This window comes from Drosophila navojoa, chromosome 4, assembly GCF_054131105.1.
Source record: "Drosophila navojoa isolate 15081-1374.11 chromosome 4, UAZ_NAV_1.0, whole genome shotgun sequence".
In the NCBI taxonomy this organism is placed as follows: domain Eukaryota; kingdom Metazoa; phylum Arthropoda; class Insecta; order Diptera; family Drosophilidae; genus Drosophila; species Drosophila navojoa.
In genome coordinates this window covers 913,703-934,825 of record NC_142892.1, presented here as the reverse complement: position 1 = coordinate 934,825, position 21,123 = coordinate 913,703, and the positions used below count along the sequence as shown (strand labels likewise).

At 39.7% G+C, this 21,123-nt stretch overlaps 1 protein-coding gene and 1 long non-coding RNA gene across 2 annotated transcripts in view; one reads left to right on the top strand and one right to left on the bottom strand.

The window, feature by feature from the left end:
- Positions 1-21,123, bottom strand: part of LOC149091303 (uncharacterized) — a 194,739-nt gene that overhangs the window by 61,287 nt on the left and 112,329 nt on the right. The gene's annotated exons all lie outside the window — the stretch shown is intronic.
- LOC115563222 (uncharacterized) lies at positions 6,938-7,681 on the top strand. Its single transcript, XM_030385875.2, has 2 exons — positions 6,938-7,044; positions 7,108-7,681. The coding sequence occupies exons 1-2, from the start codon at positions 6,994-6,996 to the stop codon at positions 7,321-7,323; spliced, it is 267 nt and encodes an 88-aa protein (XP_030241735.1). The 5' UTR covers positions 6,938-6,993; the 3' UTR covers positions 7,324-7,681.

Genomic DNA, 21,123 nt, shown 5'->3' with positions numbered 1-21,123 from the left:
ATATGATTGTGACTCTCATAATAGGCGAATTAGCAGCTCTTAGAGTAAAAATTTGTCCCTTAGGATATTCATATATATCGATATATATAGGGTATCTTGTATGCGAATAATCTCGCAGTTTATTTGTAATGTAAATCTTCACTAATTAGCTTCGATTCTAATGGCATTTGAATATCATATGGTATGCTATGCAAATGATTACATACATAAAGATGCAGATCTGTCGATAGCGCAGTATCGCTACAGACTAGACAACAATGCGATGATTATATATTCCTTACATTTCTATAGAATCAATTTTAATTGCTAATATTTTAATTAGGAGCATTTAAACAAATGCTTATTAAAAAGTAATATGCATATTATTATATATGTAAATTATATTACGTTATTACTTTCCGTTTGATATTCAACATGTCTCTCTTGTTCGAGTATTTCTGATTGTTTCAATTCAATTAATATATATATTGAATATAAATATATGAATTTTGTTCACATATTTAATACACATTTTGTTTTGTTTTTATCACTAGTATAACCTTTATCTGATTGTTTGCCGTTATATTAATTTAAATAATATTTGCAATTTGGGTTAAGGAATTTTTTCAAAATATTTTAATCTGCTTTTGTTTCTTTTGTTGATCTCTTTTGTGGCATTTTAATTTATAATCCTATTGTTGCTCCTGTTTTTTTTTTGCACTCGGTCGATTTTTTTGCATTTTTTCTTTGCCTCTCTCTCTCACTCTCACTCACTCTTTCCTTTTTTTTTGCATTATTTATACAAATTGTTACTGCTGACGGTTATTCGTCAATGTTCTTGTTTTTTTTTTTTGCTGCTCATATTGTCTCTCATTGTGAGTCGGTTTTTGTGTTTTGATTACGCAAATTAAACGCGTCTAGACAGCCAGACGGCCAGACGTCCAAACGCTGAACGGTGGGTGTTGAAGGGAGGCGGGGTGGGGCGACGACGGACCGGCAGTCGTTGGTGCCCGACTTTTGTTCAGTCAGACAGTGTGACCGAGTGACCGAACGGCTTATGCAATTGAACCTGGAATTATGACAGCCATAGATTAATGTCTATATAATATATGTATATATGTATATTTGGTTTAGTTGATATGCCCGCTGAGCTGGATAAGTAGTGCAAAAAGCTTAGGCATACAATAGTAAAATGCCTGCTTAAAAGTTCGTAACAAACTCTGAGCGAGTATTACGAATACAGAGAAGCCCCATTGCAACAGTGTGCACTATTGTATTGTAGATTGATTTCTATAGAGGAATGCTTGATCAGCAGGACGAGCTGACTCAATCTAGCCATGCGCCTTTCAGTTTCCCAGTTTATTTTTCTGGATTTAAGCTCGCTCGTTGGACCCTAAAGCAAAATTTTGTTGTTTTTCATAAGCATTTTTGGGTGGCAATTGTTACGTGGAATTCGCAGCGCTAACAAAATGCAAACAAAATAAATAATGAGAAAAGAAACGGGCGACCAAAGTGCAAATAATTATGCGGAATTTTTTGTTGTATGTGGCGTCAGTATCGTTGACTTGACAAAAACGAAACTACACAAAGCAAGCAACGCTACGAATCTGCTCTTGGCCCTGGTCAGGGCTAAGATCTAATCTATGACAATATGTATATAGTATATGTATATGTAGATACACACATATGATATGATATGAATTAAAATAATATCAATTGTTCAGCTTTTAAGAGCTTAAAGACATGTCGCCTAGTTAACCACATGTTGAGCCACATTTTGAAAACTAGATAGAGGAAATTTGATATTGTCTTATTATACGCTGATCTCATTGAAAATGTTAATGTTAAAGGGTATCTTTTAGTCAGGCATATCAACCTAATACTCTTGTATAACTAGTGGAGCTGATGTTGGATAACTAGTTCATTTGTGGTAATGTGTAGACGTCAACTAATTAAAATAAGGATACATTATATAAGTAATAACGGTTTGTCTAGACGGGAATATTTGCTAAGGGCAACTGTTCTCTGGTAGCAATTGAATTAAATGAGTGAGATTAAAGTATTTCCTTTTCGTTTCAGATGCAAATTCCACGTCTGTAAGGTAAGTCTAAGCATTATAAAATATATTTATGAACTGATTTTTTGATACAACTTGAACTTAAACGACTTAACTCTACCATCAGCAAGATTGGACGACAATCTAATGCCTTGGATTCTTGGAATCAACTTGGCCCAATTTCAACTTCGGTCTGACGTAGTCCCCTACTAATATTTATTTTTCTAGAACAAACAAAAAGTATTGTTCCCAGTTTTGTTGGGCTCTTTTAATGGCTATCCGGCATTTATTTCAGATTGCGATTATGGCTGTAAAAAAGTCCCTCATATTGCTGTTTAAAGTGCAGAGCATCGCATATTCCGTATCCACGCAAACATTATTTATTTTGCGGTTTTCATTATTGCTGATGTTGTTGTTGTTGTTGTTGTTGTGACTGGTTTTTATTATTTCTGAGAAAATTTGACGGGTACGTGTGACATATTCCAGCTGGAGGCGCCGCCGATAAGGCGCAACACAGTCACAGTCGTAGTCGCACTCAGTCACAACAATCCCACAGATTCAGATACCGATACTCAGTCAATGGTACCGACTACGGCCCTGGCACTGGCACTGGCACTGGGACTGGCTTTCGTCTCTTCAATGTGGGCATGTTGGGTAGACTCATTGTACTTGGGCTACACTTGGCATGCAAGACGTCCGACTGATGTCCGACAATCGTTGTTGTAAATAATTACGATGAAGTCGCAGAAAACGCAAATTGTGACTAATAAAACGAGGATGAGGACGTCGAGGTCGGCGACAGCGTCAAGTGGAAGGTACATACATACTTAAGCTAAGCTGCGAATATTGCGTGGGGATTCCAGGCCAAGCCGAGCCGAGTCGAGCCGAGAGTCGATAAGTCGCAATCGATGGGCATGATTTATGTGCCTTAAGAAGGAGCTTAACAATGGGCGGCAGTCGACTGTTCCATACGGGCTCAGAGTTGAAGTTGAGCCAAGTATGAGTACTTAAGAGACGATTTCAGATTTTATTTACGGGCTGTGCATATAGCCCTCTGCATTGCTGTGACGAATAAACAATACGATTGAGTAGAAGCAAAGCTCGGATGAAGGTCATTATCCAGCCAACGACCACGCGCGTCCTGTTTCATAATTAAGTTGGGCTACGCCTCAAACTAGATTGGGCTGGCTGGGCGGCCATATCATTCGCTTGTGGGCGCTTTAATAGACGCGCTGGCCAAGGGACGCGGGCAGCGGGCAGCGGGGGCAGCAAGACAAAGGGACAGGCCGAGGCCGGGCAACGTATCAAAATGTGCAGTTTGTGTTTATTCAGCGTAAAATGAAATTATCATCGTCATATTCAATTATCCTTGCGAGTGCATGATGGCTGGCCCACTCCCCTGCATCAATGGCCTGTTCATTGACCCGCCCTCGGCTACGTCCTCGCCGTCCTCGTCGTCCCTGTGGGCGGACTGTGAAGGACGACACACCACAGAGAGACCAGCAAGCATCTGTCTATCCGTTTAAGCATACGTTTTGCACTCACAAAAGGATTGCCGGCTTTTGCCGTAGGCGTTAGTCGACTGCTCCTTGTTGATTGTGGATTGAGGTCGTTCATGCGCATAAACTGACCAAATTGAAAATTGCATTCAACGTTCGGCAGGCAACTGCAACACTGCAACATTGCAACAACTCAACAATTCAACATTTTCCGCATTGCCTGCAAATTGGCAATTGGCAATCGCATCACAAAATTCGTCATAACGCAACCTTCAGATTGATCTCTTTGTTCCTTCATTTTAATTGAGAACTGCAATTCGTTTTCATTTACTGAGAAGTCCATAATAATTTAATGAAAAGTTCATTTATCTTCAGAAATCAAAACAAATGTGTGCTTTAGCTCTGTTGAGGCTTAGCCTAATACATTTTAGCTTAAATTAATGTTAATTTGATGATTTCTATTTCGAAATTGATCTCTACCAGAGTTTGGAGTAATATACTTTCTGTATATGTCCTTCCCTATTAAAATACCTTAAATTATTATTCTTCTACCTTCACAGATGTGAAGCCATTCTCATGATTTTAGGGATTTTCTCAGTAAGAGTGATTCATTTCCTAGTCATCTCACATAAAGTATGATTGTAAATAAATACATAGATCCATATATATTAATGGGATATTCTAGCTTTTTATTATTGTCACAACAAAACGATAAAAACTATAAAAGTGCAGTCTATAAACACATTTGAGCCGAAGCGTAGTTATATAGCCCATATTCCCATATTCGCATCTCATAAATGGGCTTCCGCATCTCCAGCAGAATCCAATTTCAGTCAGCTGCTGTTGATGGGGGGCGGGGAAGGGGTGGCAGGAGTAGAGAGTGGCAGAGAAAAATAAGCAAATTTAAAAATTACACGCGCAATGATTTTTATTGCATTTGATGAACATTTAATTTTGATTTAATTTTTAATGAGATTTACTGCCTCAACTGCGTTTCTATATATATATATATAAATATGAATATATATATATATTGTATTTTGTTTTGTTTTTTATGCATTTACTTTTTATATCTTGTTTGGGGCGGGCTGTCAGAGTCAATTTGACGGCGATTGATATGATTGGAAATGGGTTTCGGGGAGCTACGTGATAATCGCCGATTACTGCCATTATTGTGGCCACCCACAAACAACAAAGCGGCTGCCGATGGCAAAATAATCGTAAAACATAAACAACAACAACAGCAGCAACAGCAACGGCAACAATGAAAATAGCAATAACAATAACAATGTCTAATAACAGTCGCAGCGATGTAAATAAATAAATTGTGGCGAAATAAACTGAAATAAAATAAAATATAAAATCAGAATAAAAATCAAGGCCCAAGAGCAATAGATGGGCTGACTGAGTTGAATACCCTATAGAAATGTTACAGATAATATTAATTAGACTCTATTGAGGCAAAGGTGTAAAAACAAATAATAGATGATATAATGTCTCTGGCAATGTGGAGAGAGAAAGTCCATATAGAGTACACTTTAAATACAAATAAGCCTATAAAATTGTACGGTGTCTCTTGTGCTATCACAGCATTGCTTCTGTTGTTGCTTACACATGCCCTGATTAAGCCGAAATTCCCGCTTTGACAAGGCGAGGGAGCGCAGCAATTGAGTAAGTGGTAATGCAATGGGAAACAATTGGCAACTGCATTTGGTCAAATCGGCATGTGGCTTATTTATTTATTTGTTTAAATTTTAATGATTGCTACCGATAGCAGCAACAACATCAACAACAACAGCAACAGCAACAGCAATTGCCTGCGCCAGGCAAATAAACAAATTAACTCGAAATATCATTGGGTTTTCTATACGTGTCTGTCTGTCTGCTTCTCTGCCTGTGTGTGTGTGTGTGTCTATGATTGTTTATTGTAATTGTTTTGTTTACCTTTATTGCTGTTGTTTCGCCAATGTAATTTGCAAAATGATGCAGCTCTGGTAGACTACTGTTTGCAGCCGCAGCAGCAGTAGCAGCAGCTGCACTAACTCAATTATTTTAATTAAGCTTGATGACTGACTAACTGATCATCGATTAGTCGGCTTAGTCGCTATTAGTCGGAAGTCGGCTTTTCCTTAGCCTTGCATTGTTTTCGCAGCTGGATTACTCGGGCATAATGTTATATGCTTGTGCTGTTCGTTGATTTGAATACGTACTGTAGTAGAATATGGTGAATGATGAGGAGGAGGCGAGAGGGAGAGTCTCGCCTAGTGGAAGGTAAAGTCTGTATCTTGCATAGACTGCTGGCGATCTATATATAATAAACATTAATTTTCCTGTTACCATTATCTCTCAGCTGTACTATATAAGTTTGGTCAATTATATACCCATTAAGTATAAGAAGTCAGGGTATAATAGTTTTGTGAAAATGCTTTTATTAATGTTACCCCAATATCTCATTCGATTTCTTTATTATCGATAACGATAGCAGGAGGTAAATTTCGGTAACTTTTAACTGAGAATTCCAATTTCATTTGACTTAATTTCAACAGCTTGCTGTGTTTAGGGTATTACCAAGTCGTTCAGTTCCTGACTCTAGCTTACTTGTTTTTAGTTAAGTATCACAATGTTGTTTGCGAATACAACAACAATGTTTAGACACTGGCAGATTGACATATTGACACGGAGGGATTGGCTGATTGACATAGGCTATTAATTTATTAATAGACATGCGAGCCCGTCCAACGGGCGCCAATTAGACGTTTGTCAACACATAATAATTTATTTCTATTTTTTTGTTTTGTTTTCTTTTTTAAATAATCTAATGAAAATACACAACAATGACTGAAAAAAAAAAAAATAAATAATAATAATTGCATTAAAAATAAATTTGCGCACGAGCTTATCAAATGCTATTCACGACAATTCACATTGATATCGACGGCCGGAAAATGTTATTTTGGCATGAACTTTGTATTTAATTAGCAGCAGCAGCGGCTGATTGTGATCTAGCACTTGTTATTGTGGGAGGTTTTCTGGTACTAAGGTTGCGATACGCATCTCTGACAAGTTTGCTATGAGGGCTTAGCAGAGTTGTAAAGGGGTGGATTGGTTTTTTGGGTAATGTTGGGAGAGCTAGAAATGAAGAGACAGCTAGCCTATAAAAATTCGAGTTGCGTAAAGACTAGACTGAGTAGTTTTCTTCTGATTACCTGCTGAAGAGAGAGAGGGAGAGAGAGAGAGAGAGAGAGAGATAGAGAGAGAGCGAGAGAGAGAGAGAGAGAGCGCTCTCTCTGTGAAAAGATCTCTGAGTAGAATTTTGAACACTCTGAGCGAGTATTAAGCAGTCGGTGCTGCACTATTGACACTTGCCTGAACCTTGGCCCAATATTCCCTATATATAATAAAGCTGAGCTGCTCCACGACAGTAGAGTTCACTTCGTTTGTCAACTCATAGCTGCAACTATGAAAATCTTCTTCACAACTTTGGCCTGCGTCACGTTGGCGCTGCTGCTGGTTAGTATTCATTCAGAGGCAACTAGAGCGCATTTCGGCTAACTCCTCTCAAATTTCGTGCAGTGCACTGTGCAAGCGGACGAAGCGGGAGAAGTGAAGGGCGGAGCTCAAGGGGGCTTTTCGATGGGCGCTGGAGCCGGAGCTGGAGCTGCTGGAGAGGCCGAGGGAAAAGGCGGTGGCGAAGCCAATGGTGGTGCAGGCGCTGGCTTCAGCATGGGCGCCCAAGCTGGCGCTGGCGCCGGCGGTGGCGCCGGTGGCAATGGCAATGGTGGCCGCTAAGCGTTAGAAGTAGGCGACGGTGTCGATGTCGATGTCGGCGGCATTTCCGTTTAAAATATCATTAGTTTATGTCACTGGCCCAGGCCACAGGTGTCATTGGGCCACGATTCGGCAGCACTTCAATGAAAAACACCAGCCACAGTCCACGCATGGCAGCCCTAATACCACTTAATGCCATTTTATGAAACGTTACCCGAAATAAACTACAAACAATCGAGGCCGCCGCCGTCGGCGACGCCGATGCCAATCGCTGAAATCGAAATCGAAACCAAAATAGAAAATTCATCAGCAATGTTAAAAATATATCATCGCAATTTTCCACACAAATCGAGTGATCAATAAAAACCAAACACCCTCCCAACCAAAACAAAAAGAAAAAAAAAATCCCCCAATCATTGTGAAATATGGCGCTTGGCTGTATTTTGCCGAATCATTCGATTGATTGTTTATGCACTTACACCTTTACACTTTTAAGAAAAAACACTTCTGTTTTCTTTAAAAAAAAAAAAAGAAACAACAGCAAATTTTGGCTTTAAGATAAGTGTTTGCCCCGTGAAGTTTCCTCTGTGTGTCAACTAGTTCGATCTGATTGAATACGATTATTAACCATTTTTCCATGGAATTGCCTATAAATATGTTTTATTGCGCTGCGCTCACTGCGGTTTTATAAGGAGCTTTACTTTTGGCATTTCATTTGAGCGATCATAAATTTTGGATGGAATTAACTCAATCTACTATTAGAGGTAAATAGAAAAAAAGGTCAACTGACCTTTGATATGTCATAAATAGCTTCGAGGCAGGTGAACGAGAATGAGAGTTCTTTGTTAAAGAACTCAAATGCTGAAGTCGAACTTATCAGCAGATAAGCTTTGGGAGTATATATCATGTATAATTGAGGAAGTAGTGTACAGTGGAGTTGAAAGAGTTAGAACATAACAGGATTTTGCTTATAGCTGAAGAATATATATTCCTAATAATATAGGGAGACATGCTCTACAAGTTTTCCATCTCTAAGATTACTTTCTACACTTTTTCCATTGTAAAAAGCCACAATTACAGCTTCTTCTCATTCCGAGAAAACATCAAGCATAATCTCAGGATATTACTCGTCCCGTGTCTTATGTATGCATTATTCTGCATTCTTACATGCATTTAAAATTCTGTATAATTCTTATGGATTCATGCAACCCCTTTGCAGTCATATAATGGCGCATGTAATCGAGGTCTTGGCCATTGCAGCTGCCATAGTCTGGCCTTGACACGCGCTGAAGTTCAGTTTAGTTTCTGTGTTTGGATTGGCTTTAGTTCCATTATCCAAGTGACGGCTGTCCGTCAAGCTGTCGCTGCCGTAGGGCATCGCGTAACGCGTGTGGCCAGTGCAGACACAGCAACAGAGATAGACACACAGAAAGAGAGGGAGCGAGAGAGAGTGAGCTTGCAAACAAGCATTAGATAAGAGACTATCGCTGGCAGGTTGGCCTTTGGGTGGTGCGTGGTGTGTTGTGGTGCGTCTTTTGGCTTTTTATTTATTTTATACGACAGTCGTGAAATTATGCGGCGCTGAACTTGAAACTGGTCACGTGCGAGGCGCCGATGTGGCGATATACTCGTAATTGCCAATTTAATCGCTGACTCGCATTCGCTGATAAGCGAATTCGTGCAACGTCTGCGGCGCAGAGCCAAAGCGTTTTACCTTCTCTTTTACTGGGAACTCAGCCAGTACAACAACAAACGCAGTCCGAGTTATGTTTATCAACGAAATTTTCAAACTGCATTGTGCAGGTGCCAGGGTCTCGATATGGTCAAGTTACGCGAGCTGGATCAAGGTGTAATGCCACCGCGGTGCGAGCGGCCATTAAATTGATTGACTGACAAGATTTACAGCAGGCCGTGTGCCTGGGTAATTGCGGCAAGTGCACCAAGTGCTGATTTATGTGCATTACCATATAGTTGTAGAATGGCAGCCGATATCGCAAATTGGCAAGAAACACGCCCGCTACACGCTCGAGACTCCGGTCATAAGACCTCAGATATGTCGCTCATAAATCATTCAGAAAATGTGCGCTCACGTGCATATGCGTATTGTGCAGCCTATCTAATGACCCATTTCGACTTTCGCACTCATCAGCCGCATACTATATGGGCTATATACACATCGGCTGTGTATAATCGGACGTACGTACGTTTGTATCAGACCATATGCATCGCCATTAGCTTTTGTCTAATCTTGTGTATGTGGCGCCCCGCTCGCCAAATGCGCATTATGAAAGCAAATTGCGTGTTGGCTCTGAGTTCTCTGTAGTGGCATGGGTGGGGATGGGGCTGGTCGGACGGGAAGTGGGTGGGCGAACGCATTTCGTTTTCATAATTTTTTGCCTCTGCCATGCTGTTCAAGTAAGTCGCAATTGGTAGCCTCCAAATTATTGTTGTAATTAAACTAAACAGAAGAGCAATGCAAATATTGGCATGCGGCTAATTAACGCTCAACTAATTGGCTAGATAATCACTTGAATATACACAAAAACGAGATGGGAAACATTGAGACGAAATAGAGATGAGCTGACCACCAGCAGCAACAGTGTAAACAAACATTGCTCGCAACTCAATGAAAACAGTGCAGCTATAGATTATTTTCTATATGTGTATAAGAGACGGGGACATAAATTCGTTAGGCTATGGGCATGAAAGGCAATGCGATAAGCGATTGTAAAGGAATCGCTCGAATTATACACTGAGAATATCAGATTTTCTTATTGACAATGAAAATGCTAATGATTTTGACTTGTTAATACTCATGCTTATGACAAGGATAACGAAAACGAAAATGACAATGACAATGACAATGATAAGGACAATGACAATGACAATGACAATGATAATAAGAATGTTATGAGAATGACAATGAGAATAACGTTGACAATAAAAAGGACAAAATGTGTACGACTATGCTAATGCCAATATCAATAGCAATGCTAATAATAATTAATGCAATGACAGCAACAGTGCTTATGATAAGTAAAATGATCAAGATAATGATTTGTCTGTCTAGACATTTTCCCATTTGCTTATCAACTTAAACTCTTTTAATATAGATTATTAATGAAATTTTATAGATCCAAATTGATTCTCTTAACTGTCAAGTTCATCTGTCATGCTTATGTTTTTGAAGTGTTCCGCTTCTATATTTAGAACAAGTGAGATATATGTATATACGTTGTTTGGCTAAGCTATCAAATAGCTCAATTTGCAATAGAACACATAATAATAATAATCCACTTGATGATGGTCGATTCGATTTTCATTAACTGAAATGCGTTGTTGGTATTACGCATTAGCTAGCTAGATATATGTATATCGCCCAGCTATTTATAGATAAAGCCAAAAAGCAAAAAACTGCGTAATGGCTTTTCAGATCGGTTCAAATAGAACTTGACTATCGGCGCTGCATATATACATACATATGCATATACATACATACATTTATACATACATACATATATATGTTTTCCGCTGATTAAACGGGCCTGCATGATACAGAGAGGCGATGACATTTTCATTGCGTAATTTTTCATTCGAGCTGAAATTCGCATGTTCAAGTTGTTGCCCTCAGCTATAGTTGTTGTTGTTGTTGTTGTTGTTGTTGTTGCTGGTGGTGTTGTTGTTGGTACTGCAAACTACGCAATTGATGAAGTGTAAATGTACGTAAAAACGTTGCAATCATTAAGCGACGCTTCGGTGCGCCAGGTTCTACGGCCATATGCCATTTGTATCTGTCAGATACTTTTGCCAGTTCGCCTGATTTATGAACTGCAAGAGGCGAACTGCTCTGGCAATTACCGTTTGCCACAGCACACAAATTGTTGTTATGCTATGTTTATTAACAGCAACTGTCTAGGCAAATTGCTCAAATATACATAATTGTATACGATAATTAATAATAATGATTACGCATTAAAGAGTTGAGAGACACACAGTGAGAGAGAGAGAGACACACAATTACAGCCAATACAGTCAGTATGCTTTCAAGTCCGTGTCGAGCCGAATCGAATCTGTCGATCTGTCGATCTGCGGACACGTGTTGAGCTGCCGAGACGCCAATTAATATGAGGCGTACTTCAATTTGTGCAATTGACCGATTGCCGGGGCATTATTAAAAATAGGTTTTTCAATATTTATTTTTGGCCAAACGACAAAGCCAACGACGACGCGGACAGCCGCCTTTTGCTTTGAAGTTTATTTTTAGAGCCAAAGCTAAATGGCTGAACAGATTTACAAAGTTAAGTGGTTGTTTGTTGTGTTAATAACACAAACAACAGCAGCCGGAGCAGCCCAAGCAGCCGGAGCAGCCGGAGCAGCGGCAACAACATTTAAAGAGTTTTCGAGTAGGGTCAAGTCTCAGTAATGGAAAGATAGACAGCGTGAAGGCGAAGGAGTGTGTGTGTGTGTGTGTGTGTGTGGCAGCGTAGCCAGAGATCGGTTCGCTCGCAGCTTGATAATGAATCTCTTGATTGATTGCCAGGTGCAAGTGAACTGTCATAAAGTCAACATAGAATTAGATAAATAGTTAAATGAAGCAGCTATGCTTTTGGGGCTCCAGTTCCAGTATTGACATACTTAGAAAGCAAGCGTCTCTGGCGTGGGAATCAGCTAGCACTAGTTTGCGAAATGGATCTGAGAACTGTGTTACTTAATCGCACATGATTTATAAAAAACATACAGTTTGTTTAGTTGTGAGTAAAGGTAGATAATTTTGCCTTCTGTTGAGAATATTGATATAGATCCTACAGGAGTAGTGGCTTCTCTATTCAATCTATAGCTCTCCATTGTTATAAGATCTGTTTTAATAGCTTATCCAGCAGCATTCTCGCTATTATTGCTTCAACTTATCTTTCTTCATTTGCCACTTCGACTTCAGTTTCCTATCAAGATGTACCTTAACCACGTCTGAGCGTCATTTATGGAAAAAATCCCCTTTTTATTTAGATCTCTTATAGAAATTAATTAACTGCGTTAAGCAATCATCTGTGTTGTGTTGTGTTAACTGATCTATAAAAAAATATCAGACTGAGAGATAGTTATAAATAAATTCATTTATTGTCTGATAATAGGTATAAGTGGACTATCAAGCTGAACTAAAAATAAGTTTATGAATTAAATTGCTGATAACAAATCTACTCAGCTCTTGCACCCGATGCTGTTGTTGCCCATTACTCAACAGGTGTTAACAGATGGCATGACCTTGAACATTGTTCACTGAGGAAAAAATAAGAAAAAAAAGCCAAGCTAAATGCAAAACAATCTTGCAGGTGCAGCGATCGGAGCGATTAGCGCAATCAAATACAAAAATGAAATAGAGAATAATTCACTAAAAGCGGAAATCTAAAAAAAAGTATTTAAAAATAAACGAAATCAAAAAATAATAAATAAACGCAATCTAGAAGAGTAGCGGAATGAATTCAGAAGAAAGAAGAAATAAAATATGAGCGAAATAAGTTAAAAATTTATATCAATACTCATAAATTTATAAGTCTCTCTCCAAGAGTGTGTGAGTGCGACTCAGTGTTTGTGTGTGTGTGTTTGTGCGTGGAGCATGATAGCATCAATGAAAGCGGCGTCATGTGAGCTGCGGACGGCGGCATGATTTGAACATGAGCATTTAGTTCCCTTGAAATCAGCAATTGCTCACCTGTTGAATGTCGCACGCGCCAGGCGCTAGTCAAAAAAAAAAAAACAAGCCAAAAAATATATACAAATATACATATAAACCAAGAACAACAGGAACAACAACGACCACAACAAAATGCAATAATAATTTATTTGTCGCTTTATTTATATATACATATATATACTTTAGTTAAAGCATACTCTACCAATAGGGTATTATAGCTATTTCACCCAAGATTGCTATAGATTAGGAGAGGAAAAGGATCTGAATTGTGGATACTATTGTTATTCATAAATTATAATGTGGAGTTCTGTTCAGTCAGTTGCCGAAATTCGACTATTATATGAGGTCAATTCTAAATTTATAGAGACTTGAATATCCTTCGAGGTAATTTCTGATCGACTCCTCTGTTATATTACAGTCAAATAAATTTTTTGCCTCTAAGAGCATTCGAGTCTCGCTCTCAATACCCGCCCATTGCTTTTTGTTGTCTTCTGCTTTGCTGTAGCCGCGCCTCCTTATCGCTTTATCAAATGCCTGGCACTTGCTCTACTTTGTTTTTTGTTTTTTTCGGCACTTCGGACTTTTGTTGACATTGAGGCCCAATAAACCGACTCATAACGCGCGCCAAGCAAATCAGTTCAACGCTGGCTCCCAAGCACTCACTAGGCACGACAACTAATGATGACAGAGAGTATTTTGGGCTGCTACTAGCTAATGATGACAGAGAGTTAATTGGTAGAGGGAGAGAGAAGAGAGTGAGACCAGAGGCCTGATATCTGACAGAGAGATAGAGAGAGAGAGAGAGGGAGTAAGAGTGCTAGAGGAGGGAGAGGGGCAGAGGAATGTAAATGAGAGACTCTGAGCTGAGGTGAAGAAACCCAACATATCGATATCTGTGACTTGTGCTGCTCATTAGGCTGAGCCTGAGACATAACCAATGCTGCCTCAATGCTGATCATGTGCTGAGCGCTTCGTGATTTACTTTGCGCCTCGCGCCTCGTGTCTCGCCCCTCGCGCCTCTTTGCCTCGTGCCTGGCATTCAGGTGAAAATAAAAATACCCAAAAAGACTTTGTTCCCGTTTCTTGTTTGGGCCTTACGAGTGCGTGACTCGGGCACGCGTTTAATGTGCGGAATATTTTTATTGTTGCTGTTCGGCGACAACAACAGCAACGGCAATAGCAGCAGCAGCAGCAACAATAATAATAATAACAACACGCGTAATGAATTCGAAATTAATACATTTCTATTTGCCGATGTGCTGATAATCAACTTTGATTTGCTGCCGGCAAACAAATAACAACATTTTTTCGCTCAGTTGTGAAATTTTTTCAGTGAGGCGCTTTGTCACCCTCTTTTAATTAGTTTTATGCTAATAGATAGACAACAAAAATCATCTGCAAAACAAATGCTAATTCCAACAAAGGCGAGCCGAGTGCCAGAGCACTCTCAAGCAGCCTCAAAATGCATGGGCGAGTGGGCTAGGGGCAGGGAAGATGTGGCTGGGGCTTTCTATATGATGTAATCAGATTTTGAGCCGATCAGAGGCAGATAAGAACAACAACTCAATGTGCCTAAAATGACTCTAAGCTATGCAAAGCTTATCCCTTATATACCTTGAGTAAACACCCTGCAGCCTTAAGAGCAGGTTAAAACGTAAACAGGGATAAAAGTGTAAAAATGTAAGTTATATGAGAACTATATGAGAGCTTACTGAAGAAGTGTTTTGATTTTAGCTTATATAATCGAAAGTTACAAACAAGATTACAAGCCTGAATTGAGTGAAGATATTTTAAATATATAAGTTCTCAAACTAATTATTATAAGTAATAATTAACCATATCACACACACGCAATGTTTACAGGGTGTATTTATCAAACGATATACCATAATGATTCTACAAATTTATCTATGTCTGTATGTATTGACAAATGCTTTACTTTTGTCTATTACGTGATGTTCTACTCGTACCAGGGGGTGGACGACTGGACTACTTGTGCGTGTGTGTGCGTGTGTGTGTGTGTATGGGTCGAAGTACGTTACCGCTGTGGTGGGCGTGTACAAATCATCCATCATCATCAAAACATATTTGCACAACTTATTGTTAGCTTTCGCCTCATGCGTTTACTATATAGTATTTTTTTTTTGTCCGGCTGTCTCGGGACTGCGACTGTGATTGGGCAGTTGATTGACTGCCATTGGGCTGGAAGGGCGCGGCTCTGCTGTGGGGTGCAGGCACATGAGCAGGCGATCAAGTGATCGCACGTGAACAGCCATCGAAGCTCATGGCCAAGCTAATTGGCAAGAAATTGCGAAATTGAGAATTGGAGCTTGAGCGCTTATTGTACACAAGTCAAATGTTTACGCATGAATCTTTTGGCTGGTCAAATATTATTGTATGACCAAAGTCTTGTTGGAGATCGCAGGTCGTGTGATTTATATTAGCTGTTCAATTTCATAATGGAGAAAAGCGTGAATCATGTGCATACCAATATTTCCCTTTTTGTTAGTCAAATATAAGATCTAGTTAATATTTATATTTTCATTGCTATTTGATCATGCGACACGGCGCATGCAGTATATTTCCTGAGAAATCATTAAGTCTGAAAATAAATAATAAACATGCTCTATATATATTCCAAATCATGAATGTATACTATATATATTTAATGTTCAGCAAACATCGTTTAAAGCACAAAAGTAGTTTCGATGCGCTGAAATAACATAGAAAACGCTAAGCGCTCCTATGTCAAATTCGTTGATGCTTTCAATTATTTATCTACATATCTCTGTATGTGTGCGTTTGTGTGTTTGTGCTCAGTGTGTGGGAGCTTTTATTGCATTTTCGGTCGAGCAAACAAATAAACAAAATTGTTTTGCAAAATTTCAAAGTTTATGCGTTTTCTGTGAAACGTGTGGCATTAAAATAGGAAAACACCGAGATTTTTGCCAAAAATGTTGGCTGCAATTGCTGTTGCTGCTGCTGCTGTTGTTGTTGCTGTTGCTGCTGCTGCTGGTGTTGCTATTTGTGAACCTAGCGAAATTTATTTTTGGCCAAATTGTAATGCAATAGCTGAACTTGTTTATTTTTTGGAGATCAATGCTGCAAGGCAGGCCAAATATCTATTTTTGCACATGTTTGCTTGGAGTCTCTCCATGAAATTTGATAGGTATAAGTGCAGGTATCAAGTGTTTGATCGACCAGAGAAGGAGAGAAGGAAGCAAAGGGTGGGAAAAAATATAGAATATAGAAAGAAAACATAATTAAGGAGAGAGAGATATTGAGTCTATCCGTCTGTCTTTGTAAAGCCATATATCTGAAATATTGAACTGTGTTCTTCGGAATATGAAATGCTATAAATTTAGTTTAATTACATTTTAATTGAGTTTGATTTCTGAGTGAATAATCGAAGAAACATTTCAAAGTATTTCAGTTGTGTAAGAAATGTATGGCACACTTGTTCATTTCACTTGGCGTCTGCCCGCATTTGAAATGCTCTCGATTCTTGGACTTGCTTAATCGTCATATTTAAAAATCGTTTAACACGCGCAACCCCCACACGCACACACACAGGCCCACTCACAGTCACACATTGAACGTCATCCGTGTACACGAGCATGTTACGCATACGCCTCGTGTGGTATTTCAAGGCGAATTCATCATTATCACGCATACGTCATGTTGTACGCACGCAACGATCGCCTGGGCAGCGTGCAGGGTCCGTTGTGTCTGCCCTTGTGTGTACCCGTATTGGATTTCACATGACGTTCGTGATCAATAGAAAGTGCCGACGCGTCAAAGATAAAAACCACTTGTATGCGAGGAAAGTCCATCTGCCTTGAGCGTGTGTAAACAGCAGCCGCCTCGCTTTGTTGGCCAAACAAATGCGTTGCACACGCCACAATTGCACGCCCACAACCTCTACCTCTCTCTCTCTCTCTCTCTCTCTCTCTCTCTCTCTCTCTCTCACTCTTGTTACTGCTCTAATTGTGATCGCACGCGCAGCCTTTGGTCGCCATATGCAAGTCGTCAACGTTGCCCATGAGCGCAATATGATCCTAGCCATAGCTCCACTCTGCTCTGCTCTGCTCTGGTCTGACCGCATTTTGCTACCATTTTAGTAGTTGGCTTGTCCTGCTTTTCTCACTTGCATCTCTCACTTTCACTCAGCCTACGCTTCGCTTCGCTCTCGATCTTGTTTATGCGAATTCCATGTTATTCTCGTAATAATTGAGGAGGCCGTCGGCCCCGCCAGCATTTGGCATATCGTATTCTCGCCCTATGGCGAGCGGCGCTGAGGCGAGTGATGTCTGCGTGCGCTTGTGTGTGTGTGTGTGTGTGTGTGTGTGGGCCAAGAGTGGCGCGTGTGCAGTTTACCGATTATGTATATTTGCTGACTTGTAGACATTGTTTGTAGTCTGGACGGCTGGACAGGGGAATGCTACTACAGCGTCTTGTCGCACCCCACAAAAACTTTCTGTCTTGATTTTCGATTTCTGCGAATTGTGCATTCTTTGAGCTTGTGCAATCATCTGCAGTTTATTTGATTGTTATTCGGGCATTGCATTGCATAATCGAACTTGTTTTTTCGCACTGCCTGCGAATTACATTTCTGCGCTTGTAAATTAACAATCGCACTTTCAATATTATTTACTGCCCAGGAACAATGTATTATGAAATTGTTGTTTCGCTTGTCGCGAGGCTTCTTGACCACAATTGAACTGCCAAATACATTTTGCTGAATGCTCAGAATTCAAGTTGGATTTTACTGACTAATGTCTGGGGGTGCATGTGTGTGTGTGTGTGTGCATGAGTGTGCATCACATGTGTGATTTCCTGTAAGAGGTGCATTTTCAGACCGATTTCCTTAGCGATTCAAGTGAAGCTAAGAGAAAATATTTAATTTGTTCATCTTACACTTCTTTCTCGCTCACATTCGTGTGATCATGTATGATATCTTATATTCTTCTTCCTAGCTTTGTTTCACTTCCCTTTATTTCTCAGAGGCCCTCCTAAAAGCTCTCAATATTTTTAAATCGGCTTCTGTCTCCAGCTCGGGCTTCAGCTTTCACTCTTTTATTTATTTTGATCTGTTTCCCTCTAACTTTCCTTATCACTGTGACTCTCTCTCTCTCTCTCTCTCTCAACCTCCCGTCTTTCTCTCTTAGCATGGCTTACTCTGCGTATGCGTGATATTGATGCGCCTACTCTGGCTCTGTCGCTGTTGGCTGCAGCGTGCTCTTCTTCTTCTTCTTCTTCTTGTTATTGTTATTTTTCCTGTGATATTTTATGGTGCACCCTTTTTTCTGGCATCATTTAACTCTTTGCTCTCGGCATGCGTGTTTTATTTTTCCTGCTTTTCAGCTAAATTTATGACAGTCGTTTAAACTTGACTCATTGTTGTTGCTGCTGATGTTGCTGTTGTTGTTGTTGTTGCTGTTGCTGTTGTAGCGTGTAAACAAACGCGTTAATAGTTTGCCATTTGTTTGAAACGCACTTGCTGTTGTTGTTGTTGTTGCTTTTGTTGTTTCTGTTCGCTTTCTGTTTTGCTTTCTGTTTTATTGTTATTGTTGTCTTTGCACAACTCTTTTGCTTCCTTCCCTTTTAGGCGCTCGTTTATTGTTTAATTCGGAGTCGCTGTCGATGTTGTTGTCTCCGCTCATTTCGTCAGCCACGTGCCGCAAATAAAAATTCTATTGACCCCGGGCAAATATTGACAAAATTTGCACGATCCGCTCGAAGGCGGCTGTCAGAGGCTGCCTTTAGGCCTTTTATCATACTAACATACAGACGGACATATATATATATGTATTTATATATGTATGTGTATTTTAAACTCTCTGTTGAATTGTGAGCCAAGTTTATCTTTCTCTATTTGGCTTCCCTACTCTGGCCAAAATGCCATTCAACATTGACTTTGGCCCCCATTGACAAATGACGTCAGTGCTTCGTATCAGCTAACAGCTTGACAAGGTATCGATAGCAATTGTTGGCCTGATAGCTCAGGTATTTTATCAGCACGGAATACATACATATCTGTGTATGTGTGTACTAGGTTCTGCGCCCATCCGACCAAAACAAAACTGATAACCAGATGTTTGCCATTCACAATAACAGCTTCTGTCCCAACGAAAGGCGCTCAATTTGAATGCGGGACGGAAGGCACGTGCCGCTTTGATTAGATTTTGCTGGTACTCAGGTATCGAAACCGAAAATGTCTTTGCCACTATCTGAAGTAGTTCTCGTTTCTTTGGACAGGAAACTTCCGCAGCAGCTTCGACAGAATTTCAGTAGAATTTTGTAATCGAGAGGGACTTGGCATATTTCTCATATGAAATTACTGACGATATCTTCTTGATATTCTATATACTCTTCTTTACTCTTTAGTCAAGTTCGGCTTTCATTTAGTGTTTAGTTCCGATTGCTTCTCCCATGGCTACAAAGTTCAAATTCACACTGAAAAAAATGTATGTCTGTTTTTGTGTTTTTTTTTATTGACGTCATTTGACTCATGGCCCATTGAACAGCTGTGCGATTGACATATAAACGCTTCTGGTTTTGTTTTCTCTTTTATTTCTAATAAATGTTTGTGTGTCAAATATTTGCTTAAGAAATATTTGCTTACAAAACTTTTGACGTTTAAAATAAAACTAATAAAAGGCCTCTCAGCTGCGACAAAAATCTCTGAAGCCTATATAAATTCTGTTTAACTTTCTCATCTCTCGATGCTAGTTTCTCAACAAGGAGATAAATCACTGACGACCACGGATTGGATATTCGCTTTTAATTACATCTTGTTCGTCACTTGATCCTCAGCGTCTTCTCTATTCGAATGCAATGAAAATGTCGTTCTGCCGTTAGAGAATTGTCGTATCTTAATGAACTTGGAGTCTAATCGAATCATCTGCTTATTGTCTCGGCTGTTTGTTTGGCTCTTACTTGGATTCATATACTATATAGTACGTTTGGTTTATGTCTGCGCCTCGTTATTACGTCAGTTGCGGAACTTTAGAGGAAATTTAATAATCATAAAAACAAAAGCGTCGGCACGCAGAGAGATGGAATGGAATGACAGTGTATATGGACTACACTGTGATACAAATAAACACAAAGAACAAAACAAAATAAAGAGTGGAAGAGCCAACGCGGCATGACAAATGTGCGATAGCATTAAATAATTTTTATGATGCGTTCGCTATAAAAGTGGGCGATGGGAGGCGGGGCTGGGGAAAGGGGAGGCACCGAGGCGTAGTACACACCCCAAAAATCATATAGCTGACACGCGTACACTGGCAGAAATTGCACATGATATTGTTTGGGTGCATAGCGAAGGGAGATGTGGAAAGCTCTGATAGGATATTTGATTAATAATTGAATTGTTGATTTTATTATAAAACAAAATTGATAGAAGTAATTGAGATATTCATAATATATATTCTGTTCTTCTTCTTCTTTGATTTTTTACATTTTTTACATTTTTTATTTGAGAACTACGTCTAATTTTCGCTCAGTGCACTTAGCAACTCTTGCTACTTTGTTTATTTATCTGTCGCTGTCCATCTCGAACTGCTCGTTGACTAATCAGCGGCACGTGTTGTTCTTCTCTCTGTGTTCTGCAACACTGTGACAATTTCCTCAATCGCCTTTTCACACTTCGCTCGTATCGCTTTTCTTGCCATACTTTGCGTTTGCTTTTGCTGTCGCTTTGTTTTTGCCTTCTTACGGGTGCTTGGTTATTTAAGCATTTCCCTATCCACTGCTGCTGCTGTTTTCGGCCCGCTTTGCCTTTGTGTTAAGTGCTTAATTTGTTTATCTAGCGCGGAGAATGCAACCGCTGCGGAAATACGTGCACGACCCACCCAGCCCCGCTCGTCGTCAGTCTTGGCTGTCGATTCCATTTTGTTTGCTTATCGTTTTTTAATACTGCGCATATTTTGGTATTTAAGTTTTGTAAATCCCCTTCTTAAAACTATTAGGTGCCAAACGTGTGGCCGCAGCAACAAATTTGACAAATTGAGACTTAAGTCTCAGTCGGATCTTGGACTCAGACATGCATATGGCTGGCTATAGGCTGGCATTACAAAGTGCTACGATTGTCAGTTTGGAATGTGTCAACTACTTTGAAGTGGCTT

What these genes read in the sequence shown, in the direction of transcription:
- LOC115563222 (XM_030385875.2), top strand. Translation starts at nt 6,994, where the DNA reads ATGAAAATCTTCTTCACAACTTTGGCCTGCGTCACGTTGGCGCTGCTG. An exon ending in TCACGTTGGCGCTGCTGCTG is followed by an intron (nt 7,045 to 7,107) that starts GTTAGTATTCAT and finishes AATTTCGTGCAG; the next exon opens with TGCACTGTGCAAGCGGACGA.